At 43.4% G+C, this 20,309-nt stretch overlaps 1 protein-coding gene across 5 annotated transcripts in view; it reads left to right on the top strand.

Annotated features, from left to right (window-relative positions):
• The window catches only part of CACNA2D1 (calcium voltage-gated channel auxiliary subunit alpha2delta 1), a 390,752-nt gene that overhangs the window by 73,299 nt on the left and 297,144 nt on the right, over window positions 1-20,309 (top strand). For all 5 annotated transcript variants that reach the window (XM_081879076.1, XM_081879074.1, XM_081879077.1 and 2 more), the window contains exon 3: window positions 4,666-4,782. In XM_081879076.1, coding sequence (XP_081735202.1) covers window positions 4,666-4,782 — 117 coding nt within the window. The remainder of the gene's footprint in view (window positions 1-4,665; window positions 4,783-20,309) is intronic.

The following is a 20,309-nucleotide window of genomic DNA, read 5'->3' as shown; positions in this document are numbered from 1 at the left end:
TTTAACGATGAAACACAAGAAAACAACATTTTAAAAAAACAATAATACACCATCTGATACTTTAAAGTTTTAGATTTGACGGAGATGTTTAAAACTCATGGGTGGTATTTAACAAAGAGTAGAGCCACTGAAATTAATGATCATGACTCAGGCCCATTAATTGCAGTAAGTTTTCTTCAGGTAAATAAATATTAGTTAGATACCCCTCAATGCCTTTAATAAGCTTTTTTTATTTCCTCACCCCAACCAATCATGCCATGTTTTGAAGGGGTATGTGTGTTACTCTCTCATTTTATCTCTTCACCCATTGAACAATGCCATATCACTGGCGCACAAAATCATCCTCATAGTCTAGCTATCTTAACGTTTGGTCAGCTTTTTGGCTTGTGCATTATTTCAGACTTGGTTATGCCATTCTTGTATTCCATTTTTGTGTATGATGGGTTACAGGGCAGAAGCAAAGCAAAAGTTGTGTATCTCTGTATTGCAGGGCTGTTTGAAATTTTTATTTTAACTTCATTAAGCATCACAAGTAGGGGAAATAAATCAATGACACCTCAGACCCTAGCAATGGAAGCTTTATGTGAAACATTAAGAGGGACCACTATATATGTGTTCTTGTTATATGGCTCATCTGCTTCTCTCTTAATTCATACGAAAATGTCCCAATTCCCCATGGTAGCCTTAAGAGCAAGTGAGGTAATTGGCTCTTTGTGAGAGATGTGTAAAATGTGTCTTTGAAGACACAGTGGAGTAGAAGGACGTGCTGTTTGGCAGCCTTCTTAACTCTTTGCACATTAGGCAGACACTTTTGCATTGTGTGTAGCTTTGTATCAACATGCAGAAAATATTACAGGCCATTAACTTTGAATAAATATGCAGCATATGAAGAACAGTAAGGGAAGAATAACAATGGCACACTCTCTCCTTAGTTGGAAGCATCCTTGTATATTGACATAAAATTGGTCTTATGATGACCTTAGAGAATGGATTTATAAATGTGGGAGGATTTTACCATCAACCTGAAGAGCTTTTAGCAAAACAGCAAACTAATTGAAAAACTTACATAAAGGGTTTGTTAATTTGTATGCTTTTGGTAAAAACTACCACACTACTTCCAGTGAGTTCTTTAGACTCTAGACCACAGAAGCAGCTGAAAAATAATAAATTTTGGATACCTTTTGACTACTTTGTATGAAGCATAAGAATGGAACACATTTAGTTATTTAAAATATTTTCATCCCAAAGAACTTTAATTCACATGAATTTTCAAGGTGACCAACAACAGTTTCAGTATAAGCATTTGAGTCTCAAAAAAATTTCAGTGAAATATCCAGATTTAAGTAGCATCACTAAGCTGAGCAGCAAAACCGACAATACTGTAACTAGGATTAAAACAGTCAGCTATCTCAAGCTGAAGACCTCGCACATTAGAATTGTTTTTTATCAGCTGATGACACACCATTGAAGAACAAATCATCTGGGCTTTCAGGACAAAGTCTGGTTGCTGCAACAGAAAAAGTCATTTCCAATGAATTCTCCAACCACTCTTTGGTGGTGGTACACAAAGGACCTCCCCCTCCCTGATGGTCTTTGAGATGCTGGCAGCATCTTGCAGGAGAAATATATCCTTTTAAAGTATCCTAGTCACAAACTGTTTAGGGATTTAAAGGCAAAGTGGAACTTCAAAACAAATTGGGAGCCATTGGTGCTGGTGCAGAAGTATGGTCAAGTGATTAAAAAATAATAATCCAATTGAGGCTACCTTCTCCAGCCAAGGGCACAATCAAAGGTGTTCATAATCACTCCAGAGCCAGAAACAAGGAAAGTCCCAGACAAGCAGTGCAACTGAATCAGATTTCCTAGTTGACAAATGTACTTCTTTCCTGCCTGGATTAAGTCTCAGCTTGCTCACCTGCATACTATCCTTCACAGTAAATAGGTTATGACCTTCACTGCTTCTCTGGAATCTAATGAAAAGGAGAAACAAATTTTGGTATCATCAATATATCAATGTCACTCATATCCCTATCCAACCTCTACCATTAGGAGACAGAATGCTGGCTTGGTGCCACACAATTGCCCTCCTGATGCTGGTGTCACTGTTGCTTCCTGGGATGGTGTGGAAATGGGGCAGGACCAATCCATGCAATCATGGATTGGTGCAATCATGCAGCCCTGACCTGGCTGGCACCTGCCCTTGCCTTGTCCTGGTAAGTGTCAGTGATGCCAACACTGTAGGTGTTGAATAATATTGGGACAGGGTATAGCACTGGCTCCCAGAAGCCAATGGGCATGGAGCGGAACAGTATTGGTACAACCTTTACCTAGGAAAGACAGGAGCCAGCACATAATGGCTCCTTCTGGCCGCATGCTGCCCAGGTGTTTCACAAGGTTACCATGGTTGGTAATATTGAAAGGGTCATAGTCCTCCTGCCTAACTGCTGGTATAGGCCATCTACCAGGGCAACCAAGACAATATCATGCCTCACTTGCACTATACATTTAAAGCAGTGTCAGGTCACTTTCAATGGGCATGGTTTCCCCAAAAGAATTTTGGAAGCTGTAGGTTTTTTTAAAGGTGCTGGGAATTGTTAGGAGACCCCTATTCCAACCACAGCTACAGTTCTCAGAATGGTTTCACAGCCAATCCCTCACCTCAGGGTACTGGGGGAACTGTAGCTCTGTGAGGGGAATCAATTTGTTTTTAAATTGCATATATCTAGCTGGATTAGGCTTGTTTAACTGCTTTTAATACTGAAATTTAAATTGTTGAAACGCGGGCAATAAAGTTATTAACAAACACAAACAAACAAACAAACAAACAAACAAACAAACTGTGTCCTCAGAATGGAGATTTTGTACCTGTTCAGAGGCACTATATTCATTTTTTAAAACAAAAGTTGTCTTAGGATGGAGGAAGGATATTTGTGCCTGATCTGAGGTGTCAGTCTGGGGGTATTATTTTTTAAAAAACCAATAAAAAGCAAATATTGCTATTCACAGAAGTGTCCAACCGCAGAAATATCAAGAAGGGAAAAAGGCAATGTGGTGTTAATCCTTGGCATGGAAATGTGGAGAAGGCAAAAAATCTACTTTTCGTGTGTATTGAAATGACAAAAAGAAAACCCTGACAGATCATTGACAAAGCTAGTTAAAGGTGGGATGAGCTGGGGATGTCATTAGCAAAAAACAAATTAAAAAATAAAATGCTTAGTCTTGTTTGAAGTTGACTGGCTTTTTATGCTCCAGTAACATAGTGCACATTTGACAACCTTATTTTCTAATGCCAGTTGTTATTGAACAAACAGATCCACTGGCTGTGCTGAAAAAATGTGCTGTAGGTATTAGGTAGGTAGGACTGTCTCACCAGAGTGGTGCATGCTCTGGTTATCTCTCGCTTGGACTACTGCAATGCACTCTATGTGGGGTTCCCTTTGAAGGCGACCCGGAAACTACAATTAATCTAGAATGCGGCAGCTAGATTGGTGACCGGGAGCAGCCACCGAGACCATATAACACCGGTCTTGAGAGACCTACATTGGCTCCCAGTACATTTCTGAGCACAATTCAGATGTCAAAGAGAACAACTACCAGACTTTTAGAAGACATCTGAAGGCAGCCCTGTTTAGGGAAGCTTTTAATGTTTGCTGGACTACTGCATTTTAATATTTTGTTGGAAGCCGCCAAGAGTGGCTGGGGAAACCCAGCCAGATGGGCAGGAAATGAATGAGTGAATGAATGAATGAATAAGGGTTGTGATGGATGGAATTAGATGTACTTTTGATATGCAATGTTAAAAATAAAACAAAACTCAGTGGTAGATCACTTGCTTAGTATTCAGAAGATCCCATGTTCAACTTTTGACACCTCCAGTTAAAAGGATCAGGTAGCAGATGGGGTGGAAGACCCCTGTCTGAGATGCTGGGAAACCACTCTCAGTCAGGGCTAGATTGACAAGTCTTAGTGAAATAATAGGAAAGCTTGGAGCTGCTTTTTGGGTTTGTTGACAGTTTCCAAACCACAATAGGTTTTTTGCTTATTTTTGGAAATATTGTGTGCCAGAAGCTGCTGGAAGTTGGCCAGTGAATTAGGCCTGTGTTTATGCTGCCTGAGTTTACTTCCCTTGAGACAATGTGATACCCACTAAGCAGGGGCATAATGTTTGTGTAAACTCAGGCCATCTGTTGAATTGATAAATGCATTTTCCTTATTTAGTAAAACTGTTGATTGTAATTAATTCGGAGGCTTACCTTTTTTTTTTTTTTGATCTTGTGTGCAGGTTTCTGGGGGCATTTGCTCATTTTATTCCCAATTAACCTGCTCTTTCTATCAATCTTAGGTGGCATTCTCCCTCATATCTCTCCTAACAGCATAGGTCTATGAAAGGAGCAAAGAAATAGTTTCCTACCAAAGAGATTTTTTACCATAGCATCTTATTCCACCTTCTGGTGGCCTGCTGGATGTTGTTGGGTTCCCATCAGCCCAGGTCAGCAGAGCCCATGGGCAGGGCTTATGATACCTTGATTCTAATAGGACCACCAGTGTCAGATGAAAATTGCTTGCGGGTAGGGGAGAAATTCAGCTTATGTGTCATGAATTTTCTATTGTCCATGCTAAGCCTCATAACAGTGCCTGACTGCCTCTTTTTCTGTCCTTGTTCAGATATACCTGCGAAACACAGACTTATATACCGTGGAGGCCAACAATGCACGGCAGCTGGTAGAAAGTGCAGCCCGAGAAATTGAAAAACTCCTGAGTAACAGATCAACAGCATTGGTGGTTTGTATAGACTGGTTATTTTCTTGTTTATATTTCTGAATTGTTGTTTAATGTAACTTTGCCCCCTTGAGTCTTCATGTTCAGTTGATGAAGCTTGTCTGTTGTTTGTTTTTTTCCTATGAAATCCTGGGCAGTATTATCCTGATGTGTATAGGATGAGATATAGACAGAGTGATGACTTGGGACGTTATGATGGAAAATCCACTTCTTAGTTGGCTAGCAGAGGGCAGATGCTTAGGCTGTTGATTGACGGACTGGGGACCATTTGCCAGATGGCAAACAGGAGTATAAAGAGGTTGTTTGATACCCTTACATTGATGCTTGTGACATGGATATATTTTATGCTAATCAGAAATCTCAAAAACCTGTTAAAAAGACACACAACACTACAAAATAACTTGTATTGCATAAATACACAGTGGTGCAATGACAGACCATGGGTGAGAATCACAAGCAGTGTGGAGGAGGAGGAGGAGTTTGGATTTGAGACTTGCTCATGAACAAAAACAGCAGCAGCAACCCCATGCTAACAATGGGGATGGTTTTATCAAAGGATGCCATGGGAGTAAAGGGTTACTAGCTCTGAGCATTCAGACTGAACTTTGTGTGGCGATGGAGTAAACTCTGCTTGGTCAGGCTCAAAAAGAAGCTTATTGCTACCTTCTGAGCTAAATCAATGCCTGCCATGTCACGTCATTGGGAGCATGCTGGGATCTGATGTGTCCCTTCCAGAGACTGTCCAAAGCCTGGCTCTCTCCTACACACAACTTATCTGGCCTGCTGCTCCAGTGGCAATGGTGGAATGGAGCAAGGAAGGGAAGTCTTTCTGCCTGTGGTCTTCTTATATCTGGTGCCTGGTGCCAGGGTCTGTGAGGGAACTTCTTCTTCCACTTTTTTTGGAGCACCACTGAAAGTAAATGGATGCATGGGATGGGGAGGTTTGGAGGACTTAGCTGCTTCTTAGCCTAAAATTCAAGCAAAATAATTTCTGGGGCCATAAGGACCATCTTGGATTCAAGCAAGCATTCCAAGCCACCAAGACTCTTACTTCTGAGTCAGGAAACTGCATCATTAATCTTGTATACATGGTGTCCCCTTGTTGAGGTGCTCATATGGCACAGCGCACTGCAGTGTCCTGAAGTCTTCAAAACCCTGTTGTTTTGCTCCTTGCTGCACATTCTTGTAAACTAATATTTCTTAAAACAAAAAATTCCTTCCAGTAGCACCTTAAAGACCAACTAAGTTAGTTCTAGGTATGAGCTTTCTTGTGCATGCACACTTCTTCAGATATCTGAAGAAGTGTGCATGCACACGAAAGCTCATACCTAGAACTAACTTAGTTGGTCTTTAAGGTGCTACTGGAAGGAATTTTTTGTTTTGACTATGGCAGACCAACACGGCTACCTATCTGTAACTAATATTTCTTAATTTCTGATTTGGGAGTCTCTGTGGTTGCTCTATTAAGAGTGTTTTGTTTCTCATTCTGCTGTGGTCCAGTCTATTAAGGCATGTTGTGCTTCCTGCATCTCATTTGCCAGCTGATTTCTTTATGATTACTAGGCTTCATCGTTTCTCAATGTGCTGCCCTACCCTGGGGTATTTTGTTATGCTTGTGATGCTCTCTTGTTATCGTCTGAACCTGAGTAGGTTCTTACAAGCTTCCTACCTGTATTTGTGTCTTTTAGGAGCTGCCTGCTTGGCTTACTGATTTTTCTAAGTGGCCATTGAGTGATGCACAGGTGTTCATATTTGAAATCCAGGCATGTGTGTATCTACAGCTACACTGTTGTCTCCTAAAGACTGGAATGACATGGCATGCTATTGTAACCATCACTAATCACTACATCGGGTATTATTGCTGGGAGCTGAAATGTCTCAAAGTGTTAATTAAGAGCAGAGTCCTAGAGGAGACATGATGCAAGAGAAGAACGTGGCCTGTAGTGTTGCCCTGAGGAAGATGTCAGTGAGTGACATCAACAGTTCATGCGCTAGCATAGCCAAGGGAACTGGCAGAGTAAATTATACTCCCTAGGCATTGCACAGAGACAAAGCCTGAGAATGATGAAAATAAACAAATATGAATGGTGATGACTTTCCCTAAATATAAAAGTAGTGGATTGCTTTATCAGGTTACAAAGAAAGAATGTAAATGAAAAGCAGTGCTTCCACAGTCAGCTATGTTCTCAGCAACTGTAATTCATATGATCAGTTTAGTCCACCATCATAGTGCCTGTATATGCAAAGCTCAGAAAATTCCTTGTTTTAGAGTTACCATGTGTCAGGGAGAGGCAAACGGGAAAAGATGAAAGGACAGAAACCAGCAGTTATAGAGAGCCTAAAGAGATTATCAGCAGCTTGTCGTCTGACAGTCAGTCTGACGTAGAGGGGGAGGAGGATGAGCCTGGGACAAGTCATGCTGTACACAGAGGAAGTAAGGGGAGGAGTTTTCGCAGACTTGCATGCTGGGTGCGGAAAAGGAAGAAGTAACATTAGAGGGAGCAACTGCGCACAAGGGGAAGGGGGTTAATGGAAACGCTGGAGATGTACGTTTGAACTTTGTCAAATAAATCAATTGTTTGGAACTGGCTGGGAGCCCGGAGTCTTATCTATGGCCAGCTGGACAGCACTAAGCCTCTGACACCATGCTTGTTTCTGCTTAATAATGTTAAATGAAATTCAGTTTCATTACAGTGCCTATTGCTCTGGTCACTTTATAACAACTAGCTAGTTTCAGAAACGACTGGCTCATTGGTAAGGGGGAAGGGTCAGAACTCAATGGCAAAAGGTTGAATAAACCTACCCAGTCACTCAGGTCATCTGCAGAGACTTGAGTGGATGAGGCCTTTTCAGTAGTAGCATTGAATTCCCACCCCAGATGAACTTGTCTTGTTCTGTCCCAGTTATCTTTTAGATTGTTCTGTTCTGGAGTTGTGGTGTACTGCCTGCTAGGTTCTGTGGGCTGAGTTCTTGTGGATTATTGGTGCTGCACATGCTGCTGCTGTTTAGTTTGTGGTTGCTTTGATCTATGAAATTACTCTTACTGTGGTACTTTAAATTGTGCTGTAGGTCTGCTGTGATAAGTCTGGTGGAACAAAAGGCAGGGTATACATATTTTAAATAAATAATTCCAGGCCTCAATTTCTGATATGTCAAGTTAGAGCGGGTTTTAAGGCAGCAGTAGTGGAAAATAGAATCCTAGAATTGTAAAGGGACCCAGAGGGTGACCGAGTCCAACCCCCTGCAATGCAGGAATCTCAAGTAAAGCATCCATGACAGATGGCATAAGAGCTGCCGACAGTTGGCCGTGGTTGGGGAACCTGTGGCCTTCTGGATGTTGGACTCCCATCAGCCCTAACCAGCATGGCCAGTGGTCTGGAATGATGGGAGTTTGAGTCCAGCACCATCTGGGAGGTCACAGATTTCCCCATCTTTGGAAGGCAAGTAAATCTAAGTCTAATTCAGACTGAATCATACAACTCTTCTGCTTTCTGTAAACATAAACAGACAAATAAAATAGAATTAAAAAACAGTCCTTTGTTGGCCAGGTTGGGATTTCATTTTTATTTCACAGTTAATGTACCCTCAACTCAGCTGGTTGAATTGCATATGGAAATGCTCATGCAAAAATCAGCTTGAATGAGCAATGGAGCATCTGAAATGGGGGCACATGGGAGATTAAATATCAGCTTCAGATAGTAGGGGCAGTTTTAGGGCAATGTGAGCAGTGCATTCGTACTGGGTGCCCAGCTGAGGAGGGTGCTTCTCACAGCCTGGTAAGGGTTTGCCCGGTTTCAGGAAGGAGGTGAGAGGGTCCTAGAGTCCTCCTTCATCCTTCACAAAGCTAGGCAAGTGCTTACTGGGTTTAGGAAGGAGGTAAGAGAGCTCTAGGACCGTTCCAGAGCCTTGCACCTCCTTCCAAAAGCCCAGCTTAAGCGGTGCTGTGAGGGCTGCAAGGAGGGTGTCAAATGGCCCTGCACACTGTGGCATATTACCAAGCTCCACTCCTGGTAGGAGGTGCTGCAGAACCAGCAGTCTCTGCTCACAGAAGCTAATCTGAGAAGGCTAGGCTCAAGGTAGCCACAAATTTTGGATGGTCGCCAAGGGCAGTTGTGTTGGCCAGGGCTGATGGGAATTGGAGTCCTACAGCATGGGTTTTGCATCCCTGAGTTAGGGCCTCAAAGGGCATCCTCAGCATCTGCTCATGGGCTTTGTATCTCATCTACTATAGAGGCCTAGAGGAGTCCTCACCTGGAAGGTAGCTAGTTCATGGCAAACGCTTGGTGACATTCAGATGAAAGACTGCTTTTTGTTTATTAAAATACAATGTGGTATGTTTCTGTAATCTCTTACACAATGAACCAAACTGAAAATTGGAGAAACTGAACACATGCTTTGAATGTTAACAACCCCCCCCTTTTTTTTTGCTCAAATTGAGAGTAAGATTAGAGCATGGGATGTACAGCAGTTGTCAAAGACAGTCGTGAAGCCATGGCCCCAGTCACAGAGGATTAACATAGGTCAGTCATGGCTTTCATTTTAATTATGTTAACTGCAGTGAAAAACAGTAAATTGGTACTTCAGTGCTCTGACCTGCTGGGAGCTTTGCACAGGGCATAGATGGAGTTCCCAGAAGTGGGAAAGCAGGATTGCACTCTCAAAGCTATCAAACTGGAAGATTTAGCCAAGGTCAGAGAGAAATTCCAGCATCCTGTTTAGTGGTTCAGAGCCACTCTTTGCCTTGTTAAAAGTATCCACTTTAGCCTGTTTTCACAATGAAATATTTTAAGTGGCTTACAAGAATAAAGAACAATCCATAAATGCTAGATTCACATATATGCCCCAAAGGGAGGTTTGGAGCCTAAAGGTAAAGGTAGAGGGATCCCTGACCATTAGGTCCAGTCATGACCGACTCTGGGGTTGCGGCGCTCATCTCGCTTTCCTGGCCGAGGGAGCCGGCGTACAGCTTCCCAATCATGTGGCCAGCATGACCTAAAAGGCTTCTATTAATGTTCTGAGAGCAATAAAACATATGTGTAGCAAACTTACAGAAGTAGAAATGACAGAGGTTGTATTCACTACTGTTCTGAATGCTTCTGTTTTTGTGTTTTTATGGATATGACATATTTGCGACTTCCAAGATTACAAGCATATCTTTCAAAGGTTACACAAGATGCAGCTCTTACTCTTAATCCAGGAAGCACAGTTCCAAGATGTAACAGATCATATGTCAACAATAACCAAATTTATTGAGCATTACCTGCCATGAGCCTGCCAGTGAACATGGTCTGCACAAGATCGCTGGGCAATCCATCAAGGCTTAGAGTTGGGAACTAGATGGATCAAGCAGCTGGTTTCTAGCGCATCTATGTCACTATGTCAGGTTTCAGAATGTGGCTCAAGAACAGTTGGAGTCAGGATAGATTTCCATGGAATTGCATTATGTGAAGCAAGACAGTAGTACCTAAGTATGCAGTGTGACTAAAGAAGAAAAATGAGCATGAAGAAATAATGCAGGAGTAGAAAGGAAAGAGAAGTCATGCAGAATGCTTGTTCAAGGCAGGAAGGAGGCAAGAGCAAGTGTGAATTGTGAGAGAGAGCAGCTGGTATGTTGCACCTACTTTGTTTTTCTCTTGTAGGGTCTGCGAATTTCAGACCAGCACACCATGTACCTATTCAGAGCTTTGTGGTGGATTGGGCTTTCATAGCAAAAATGTGTTGCCACCATTCCTTGCTAAATAAAGTCTTCTGCCGCCTTCTTGCTCAAGTTCTTAGCTTGCATCCTCATTGGTACTGAAGGAATCTTGCACATGCTCCTTAGCACCAGTGTGGATCTGGTGCCAATGTGTGCCTTATTCTGTGTATGATGATGTAATGTAGATTTGTGGAGAAGACTCAGGATGAGTGTTTAAATCCTCATATGCCCACCAATGCAACACAAATTTCTAGGGCTTGGGGGGCTCCCCTCAAAAAACTTATAACAGTATATTTTTATACACACCAGCTGGGTAGTGGAGGCATTCTAGAGAATAAATTGTAATTTTGGTTTAGTCTGGTAGCCTTGCATCTCATTTTCCAAACAAATGAATTAAAGCACTTGAGTGAAAGGGTTGTTGGTAAGAGGCTGGAAGCGGTACTTGGACCCCTGTATCCCCAATGATGCCATCACTAATGTGACAAGGTCTAAACTTTGGAATGGGCTCAGAAATAATAGGATTTTATTTTCTGATTTCATTTTAAATAAATTGTTAATATTTTAGCCTGTTCTCAGCTGTGGCTATGGGTGGACACCTCACCCACTCACTGCTCTGAATACTATCTAAAGCAATATATGAATGTCAAGCATTATTAAGACTTATTGCTGTCAAAACTCAGCACTGTACAAACGTTTTAAAAAGGGCAAACATTACCCACTGGGTTACAGTTGAATAAAGAAGGGGAAGGAAGAAAACTAGCAGGCAAGCAAAAACAGAATCTATGCTTCAAATCTCCAAAGAATTAATGAACCTGTTCATCATTCTAGTGAATTTGTTAGTGCTGTCAACCAGCCTAATATCTAATAAATAAACCAGACTCCCCAAACCCTCTATATTCATTAAGAACTGTGTCCATGATCAGCATACAAAACAGTGTCCCAGACTACTGGTATGGTGACAGACTGGGTGGTTTCTAACAGCCGCATGCCAGCGATGAGCTGAGATTGTTACTGGCCTTTGTGGTTCAGTTACAGCTTACAGATGCCAGGACGTCTGTCTTGTCTGCTGGTGACGCTCACAGCAACTGGCAGCATGCAGCAAAGCTGTGCTGTCACGGAGTGCCCCTTCTGTCTGTAGCCCTCGTGGCATTAGCTAGCTGACATCAGCAGGGCCTAGTTAGAAGAGAGAACCAGGTGGCTTGCTGCCGCCGCTGCCGCCGCCTTCTTTTAAAGAGTGACTCCTTTGCCATTATCCATGTGATGAGGCTGCAACTGGCATAGCTAGTCTGCCTAGAAACCAATTAACTGACTTAGCCTGGGGACTCTTTTGGCAGATACTCCGTTCTCTTTCTGGTGGAGTGGAGTGGAGACTGCCTGCCTGCCACGTGAAGAATTGCTACTCCCACATTGTCTCGATTGGCTCATAAACTACATCCAAGGAGGCTTGTGGCAGAGAGGCCTTGCTCCTCATCCCTGGAGGCATTTTATCAGCAGCAATTGGAAGAGGGAGGAGGGTTGCTTGCTTCCCTGGTTGAGTGGAATCTGAGCACATGTGCAGGACATAAATCCTGGGAAGACTTCTGTTTGTGTGAGAAGTACTGAGGGCCTTCTCACACACTGGGCAGTGGCAAACTCATATTAATACACCAAATAGGTATTAAATGGTGGCCATTAACGGTTCCCCCAGGAGTGTATTTCTGCTTCCTGGTTCCTACAGATAAGGGTGTGAATTCCCTTCCTTTGGCTTCCAGCTACAGTCTACTGGTGGAAATACCTGAGTAGCTATCATTGTACAGGATGCAAGCTCAAATTGGTAGGTAAAGGTAAAGGACCTCTGGGCAGTTAAGTCCAATCGAAGGCAAACTATGGGGTTGCAGCACTCATCTCACTTTCAGGCCGAGGGAGCCGGCGTTTGTCCACAGACAGCTTTCCGGGTCATGTGGCCAGCATGACTAAACTGCTTCTGGCACAATGGGACACTGCGGCGAGTGTCATAGCGCACGGAAACGCAGTTTACCTTCCCGCCACAGCGGTATTTATTTATTTACTTGCACTGGTGTGCTTTCGAACTGCTACATTGGCAAGAGCTGAGACAGAGCAATGGGAGCGCACCCTGTTGCATGGATTTGAACCGCTGACCTTCCGATCGGCAAGCCCAAGAGGCTCAGTGGTTTAGACCACAGTGCCACCAGCACTTAAGTCGCCATACTATCCTATTAAATGGCCTTCTGTATTTTGCTAAATGTCATTCAGTCTAGGCTAACCCAATTATTTGGTGCTGTGCGTGCAGAAAGACTGAGCTCAACAGTGACCTTTCACTTTATTTACAGCTTCTTGTCAAACACACATCCTCCTCTGCATGCTTGAATTAAAAACTACACACACATAGTTTCAACTAATCAGACTGTATGCTATGTATAGTATCGGAAGCATAATGATTAGTACCAAATTATAGCAAAATCTATCTAATATTTTCTCTCATCTGTTCAGCACGCCAATGAAACCTGCCAAAAGAATGTAGTATGTATCTTCCTTCCATGCCCCCTAAATGTAGAAGGGTTGGGGGAAACCCAGACTAGGTTTAGGGGGCATGTGGGTAGAGGAGAGGGGGAGTGTCCCACTGTGCAAGCAGGCCTCAGTCCCTGTGTGTTGAATTCCACCCAAAGTCTTTTGGAAGAAAAGCAGGACTGAAGTGTGCTAAATAAACAATTCTCCCCTACATAAAACTGGGATTTTAGAAAATCCAATTGGATTGTTAGTAGCAGGTGGAGAAGCTCTCAATTTGTTAATGGGGCACTTGCTGAGGTACAGCAATCCTGTTTAAAAAGAGATTATAAATATTGGATTCTTCTGCCTCTGATTCCTCCCCCCCCCCCATCCTGAGAAACACACATGGTTGCTAGGAGAGGGATCTGTTGTCAGGACTAGCTCCCATCTCAGCTTGGCTGCATCTGTGCTGGGATAGTTGTCATGACAACCATGTCTTTCTGTACCCTGTCTAGCTTGATCCCAGTCTTCCAACAGCTACATAAGAGGTTTCTGGCAGGCTGGTCAACAGTTGCTCTTTGCTCTGTGCCCCTGACTCTCATTGCTTGTTATCTCTAGGCAGCACCAACAATTTGGTTTGGTTTTCTGTTTCTGAAGAGACAGTTTGGTTTGGTCCACTTTCTAGGCCTGTCTAGACCAATGGTTTTCAAGCTTTCTATGGGTGACTCTGGACTGTCAGTGTTTTTCAGGAGGGATTCAAGTGCATACTAAAACTTTAGGTGCTCTGTCTTTCTAGTGCAGAAAATTCACTTAAAAACAACACAGATTTTTATTGCTGTTATAGGGTGAATCACCCTGATATGGGAGCCACAGATCAGGGCTACAGGGAGGACTGGGGAGTCCCCGCACAGTTCTAGTTTGTCCATAATCATAGCCTCCCAAATGTTATCAATCCTCTTCTGTTTAGATGGTTGCTTTGGAGATTTCCATTGCATGTTACACACAGCCATTCCTATAAACCATTGTTTAAGACATTATTGATGTAGGAAGCCAGGTTCATTTGGTTCAGAACAATAGGAAAACATAAATTTAATCCTTACTGGAGTTGGAGTTGACATCCATCATGAGAGGCAATGAGGCATCTAATCATAAGCCTGCATTTTTATCAAAGCTTCTATATATTTCAATCAAGGCTTGTATTTAAAAATGAGCTTAAAAAAAAGGATTTTCAAATGTTTCATGCCAGGCAAAAGACCAGCTGCCTAAAAGAACCTTGGCAAGATGTTTTTCCTCCTAAGACAAGAAGGGCCCCATTGATTTATAGTAGAAAAACAATTCTCAAAGTCATAAAAAGGGAGAATTACATATGCTGCCCCAAGGCTGAGAAAACACCATTAGGAATGGGGAAGATAATACCAATGTGCCTCCCAGTAAAATGAGCCAGATCTTCTTTCTAAGGTTCAAAGGCCAGGAGCAAAAGGAAAAAACATTTAGCTGACAGAAAAAGAGAACATTTTTGAAGAGGCTTCTTTTAAAAGCTGTGTTTTATTGAGTTCTTTCCTTTTTACTTTGAAAAGCTTTATTCTTTTAAGAGGCTACCTATGATAAATGTATGAAATATATTAGCTTAAATATATTGGCTTAAATGTAATTATGCAAAGGATTTAAGGAATGCTAGATTCTTATTTCATATGGTTGTAAGAGTTGTATTTATCCTGAAATTAAGTCAGCCACCAGCCCCCCACCCTGCCAGACAGAAGACGCCATCTAAGCAGTCTTGATATATAGTTGTCAGGCATTTTGTTTAGAAACATTAAATGAAGGAAATCTTTCAATGTTGATGTGAAACTCAAGATCCTTGACATCTGTTGAACATAAAATGTAAGATTAAACCATTTGTTTTAGAAGGCAATAGGGCAAGAAGGGCAAGAGGTGAGCTGGTAATTAAGATTCCATGTAAGATATATTATTACTTATTTGTCATTTATATATAGCTCTTTGTCTCCCATATAAGGGCAAGGAAATGGGTGTATCTTTTGTGGGTGTATCTTTTGTGATTGGTTCTAGCAAACAGCCAATAGGAATTTCAACCAGGCTGATTGGACAGAGGCAGCCACAGGAGGAGCAAAGGGGGCTGGATTAAGGGAATATAAGTGCTGGCCAGAATGGCAGGAGGCCAGGCCAGAGCTTGGTAACCACGTACCACTGAGCCTCTTATTTATTTGTCTGACAAATAAATTACTATTTTAATTTCTCTATTGCTGCGTTGAATATTTCATTCCAGCTAAGCGTTAACCACAAGCAGGGTGCTACATTTTATGGTGCCCTGTGACTCGGATAAGTGGTCTGCTGGAACGCAGCCCCTTCGCCCTACTGGGCAGGGTACAAGAGAGAGGACAACTGCTTACCCAAAGCGCGCACTGGTAATTTTTTCCAGGGGGAACGCAGAAGACTCGTCTGTCTGATACCCTGCTCACTGGCGGCGACGGACCGGGGGAAACAGGGAACCAACCAAGGGTAAGTGCACAAAGGGATTTTTGGCCCTCCAATTAATTGGGAGGAAGAGAAGTCTTGATCAAACTTCTGCGTCTCAGTAAGGGGAAACTGAGTACGCTAGGTGGTTGGGTACATCAGATGGTGATCTGGTGTAGGGAAAGGGAAGGATTGGGAGGTAGAGTGTGGTGAAGTATCCAGCGCATTGTATGTGTGAGAAAGTACAGAGCAATCTGTAGCTGACCCGAGTGTGGAGTGGGCAGTACTTCGGTTCCTAGTAAGGCGACTTCACTAGGCAAGGAAACCCACGAAGCGCGTCTGTGAGTGACTGAGTGGATACTTCACAGGGCCATACAATGGGAGTTGGGGGTTCAAAGGGGGAAAATACACCTCTTGAGTGTATGTTAAATAATTTTAAGAAAGCCTTCTCAGGGGCATATGGAGTCAAAATGACGCCAGAGCGCTTGAGAACGTTATGTGAACTAGAATGGCCAAAACAAATTACTGGATGGCCATCTCAGGGAACTTTTGATATAAATTTAGTAAGCAAACTTTGGACTGATATCGCCAAAGAAACTGGAGGGTGCCCAGAACAATTTCCATATATAGATTCCTGGCTGAGCACATTAAATAAAAATCCTCCATGGATAAGGGAATGCAAAGTCAAACGATGCAAATTATTGGCTGTAAAAGCCGAAGCTAGGAAAGGAATCTTGCCAAATAAACTCAAACCCATTTTTGAGGGGCCAGAGGAAGAGGTGCTTTCACCTCCACCCTATGCTCCACATCGAAGGGAGCTTAATCCAAACACTCCACCAGTTGTAACCCCAAGGCAAGAAACTGGAATGAATAATGGGAGTGGAGTCACAGAGCTTGATTCCTTGATAGATTATGATAAATATCTTCAGGAGGCATTGGAGTTCTATAATAAAGCCCAAGCAGAAGTGGTTATTCCACCTGTGACTCCTAATAGACCTCCATCTACAGTCTCCTTTAGTGGAACAACTGATTGCCCACCCCAAACCCCTGTACATCCAAGTCCCAGAGAAATGTTACAGAAGTTACAGGGAGACCTTGCTCGGTCAGCAAGCAATACAGCCAGGCGTATAAAGCTGCTAAAAGAACGCCTTGCGACAGATACCATCCCCTATGATTTGAGGCCCCTAGAGCAAAGTGAAGAGAAAGATCACGTAGTAGCCCCTCTTAGAAGAGTATTTGATGCACTTGAGGAGCCTGCGCTGGTTAATGGGCAACCCGGACCACGGCCACCTCGAACTTCGACCCTGCAATATATTCCATTCACAACTACAGATCTGATGAATTGGAAAACACACACCCCATCTTTTGCAGAAAAACCTCAGGCTATGATGGACTTGGTGACTTCAATAGTAAATACTCATAGCCCTACTTGGACAGATTGTCGCCAGCTCCTAAATACTCTGTTCACCACTGAGGAAAGGAGAGACATAATTGAAAAGGCACAGATATATTTGCGTGAGCAGGCCAGAGCGGGAAATATTTATAATATTGACCGTCATCTCCAAGATAACTTTCCCTTGGAAGATCCTAATTGGGATCCAAACAATGCAATTCACCTGGCCAGACTCACCACCTACCGCCAGACACTTGTGCAAGGTATCCGCAGGGCATGCCAGAAGCCCACTAATATGTCTAAAGTCTCAGAAGTAGAACAGAAACCAAATGAGAGTCCGGGAGACTTTTTAGAGAGGCTGCAAGAAGCCTATCGTATATGGACTCCTTTTGACCCTGAAGCCCCTGAAAACAGCAGAATGATTACTGCTACATTTGTGGCCCAGTGCGCTTCTGACATTCGTAAGAAAATTCAGAAATCAGAAGGATGGGAAGGGATGCTGATGAGCCAAATTATGGCCATTGCACGCCGAGTTTATCGGAATAGGGATGAGGCTGAGAAACAAGAGAAGAAGAAGTGGCAGAAGGAAAAGATGGTAATGCTAGCCACAGCAGTGAAGCAAGACCACCGCCCCTTAAATGGAGGGCGAGGGCGAGGAAGGAATCCACCACTGGGAAGGAATCAATGTGCAAATTGCAAGAAGGAGGGTCATTGGAAGCGGGAGTGTCCTGAACCCCTGAGGTTGGAAGAAGTACGCCCAGGCCCAGGCCCAGGCTCCGGCTCCGGCCCAAGAAACCAGGGACGGGGACGGGGAATGATCCGAGATGGAAGATATCAGAGACCAGGACAGGGACGGAGTAGAGACAATTTCATTGGACTGGCAGAAGAGGATTTTACCCAAGACTAGGAACGACCGGACTCCATAAAGTTAGGCTTCCAGGAGCCCACGGTCACGATTCAATTAGGGAGCCATTTAATAGACTTTATGATTGATACTGGGGCTGAATACTCAGTACTCCCAGAACTATTGCAGAAAAAGGCATCTAAAAGTGTAGTCATTAAAAGTGCCACTGGACAGTCAGCCAAGAGGTCTTTCCTCCAACCTTTGGAATGCCAGATTGGGGGACATCGTTTAACCCATCAGTTTTTGTATATACCTGAGTGTCCAATACCTCTCTTAGGTAGAGATATGCTGTCCAAATTGCAGGCCCAAATCACTTTCACTCCTCGAGGTCCAGAAATGAAACTGCCATCAAAAGCAGCAGGAATAATTACCCTCTCAGTACCTAAGGAACAATCATGGCGCCTAATGTCAGCCTTGCAAGTCCAACCCACATTGGATACAGAATTAAACAAGCTCCTCCGAACTCTACAGGTGCCACCAGGAGTATGGGCTGAAAATAGCCCACCAGGAATGGCTAAGAATATAGCTCCAATTGTAGTAACCCTAAAACCTATGGCTACCCCTGTATCTGTAAAGCAATATCCCTTACCCCGGCGAGCAGCGGAGGGCATCCAGAAACATTTGGACCGCCTATTAAAATATGGTCTGCTTAAGCCTTGCCAATCAGAATGGAACACACCCCTTTTGCCTGTTCGAAAACCTGGGACAGATGAATACAGGCCAGTGCAGGACTTGAGGCTCGTAAACCAGGCTATCGAGACCTTGCACCCAAATGTACCAAACCCATATACCTTGCTGAGTTTGATCCCACCAGAAGCAACATTTTTTACTGTATTGGACTTGAAAGATGCATTCTTCTGTTGCCGGCTGGCACCACAGAGCCAACCTATATTTGCCTTCCAGTGGGAAGACCCTTTGACAGGAACAAAAGGCCAGCTAACCTGGACAAGATTGCCCCAAGGATTCAAAAATTCCCCAACTTTATTTGGCACTGCCTTGGCGAGGGATCTAACAAGTTACCCCTCAATACCGGGAGAAAAGGTGGTTCTGCAATATGTGGATGATCTTATACTAGCTGCAAAGGATTTTGATACCTGTAAAGAAGGGACAGAGGAACTGCTCCACTTGCTCTGGGAAGCTGGCTACCGAGTTTCCCAGAAAAAGGCACAGTTATGTTTAGAAAAGGTCAAATATTTGGGCTTTGACATCTCACACCAACAACGAGCATTGAGACCAGAGAGGAAAGAAGCTATTTGCCTTATCAAGGAACCTACCACAAGAAAACAACTTAGGGGATTCCTGGGAACAGCGGGGTTTTGTAGACTATGGATACCTGATTTCAGCAGTCTGGCCAAGCCCTTACATGAAAGCACTCGAGGTGCAGAAAAGGACCCATTCGTATGGGGACCTGAGCAGAAACAAGCCTTTTTAGTTATCAAACAGCGACTTATGGAGGCACCAGCCCTTGGATTGCCTAATTCGGAAAAACCCTTTCAGCTGTATGTACATGAACAGAATGGGATTGCAGCGGCAGTCCTGACCCAGAGATTAGGAAGTTGGAACCGTCCAGTAGCTTATTTGTCTAAACAATTGGACTCAGTAGCAAAAGGATGGCCTCCATGCCTAAGGGCAGTAGCGGCCACTGCGAGCCTTGTCAAAGAAGCTGATAAATTTACCTTTGGCCAGACGATGTATGTGAATGTACCTCATGCTGTTCTGACACTCATGGAATATAAGGGTAGTTATTGGCTAACGAACCCAAGGATGGCTAGATACCAAGGCCTATTGTGTGAAAATCCCAGGATTCATCTACGAGTAGTGAATATGCTCAATCCAGCGACTTTGCTGCCCCTACCAGAGGTAGATGATGAGGAATCACATGATTGTCTCCAAATAATGGATGAAGTTTATTCCAGTAGACCTGATCTGAAAGATGAGCCATTAAAAAATCCAGATGTTGTATATTATACGGATGGTAGCAGTTACCTGCATGAAGGTGCCAGACGAGCAGGATATGCTGTGGTTACCAATGAGGAAGTTGTGGAAGCTGAAGCTTTGCCTGCTGGCACCTCAGCACAAAAGGCTGAACTTATAGGTTTAACTAGAGCTCTGCAATTGGCAGCCGGATGTAAGGCAAACATCTATACTGATTCAAAATATGCCTTCTTAACCCTGCATGCACATGGAGCTCTATGGAAAGAAAGAGGTCTAATCGGAGCCCACGGGAAGGCTTTGAAATATGGACCTGAAGTAGAAATCCTGTTAGAAGCAGTATGGGCTCCAGAACAGATTGCTGTAATGCACTGCAAAGGTCATGGACGAGGAAGGGATCCAATAACCAGAGGAAATCATGCTGCTGACAAAGCAGCCCGAGAGGCAGCCCAAAAGCCTGTGGGAGGATTTATAGCAGCCCTCATACCAGAGGTAGTTCCAGAAGAAGTTAAACCTCACTATACCCCAGAAGAGAGGAAGTGGGCTGAACAGGAAGGAGCGGTTGTGAGGGACGGTTGGATGATCCTGCCGGACAATAGGATTTATGTACCTCATCATCTAGCAGGCACAATTGTAAGAAATTATCA

Source organism: Podarcis erhardii, assembly GCF_964252035.2.
Source record: "Podarcis erhardii genome assembly, chromosome: 10".
Taxonomy (NCBI): domain Eukaryota; kingdom Metazoa; phylum Chordata; class Lepidosauria; order Squamata; family Lacertidae; genus Podarcis; species Podarcis erhardii.
The sequence above is the reverse complement of the archived record's forward strand: the minus strand, read 5'-3'. Positions and strand labels throughout refer to the sequence as shown.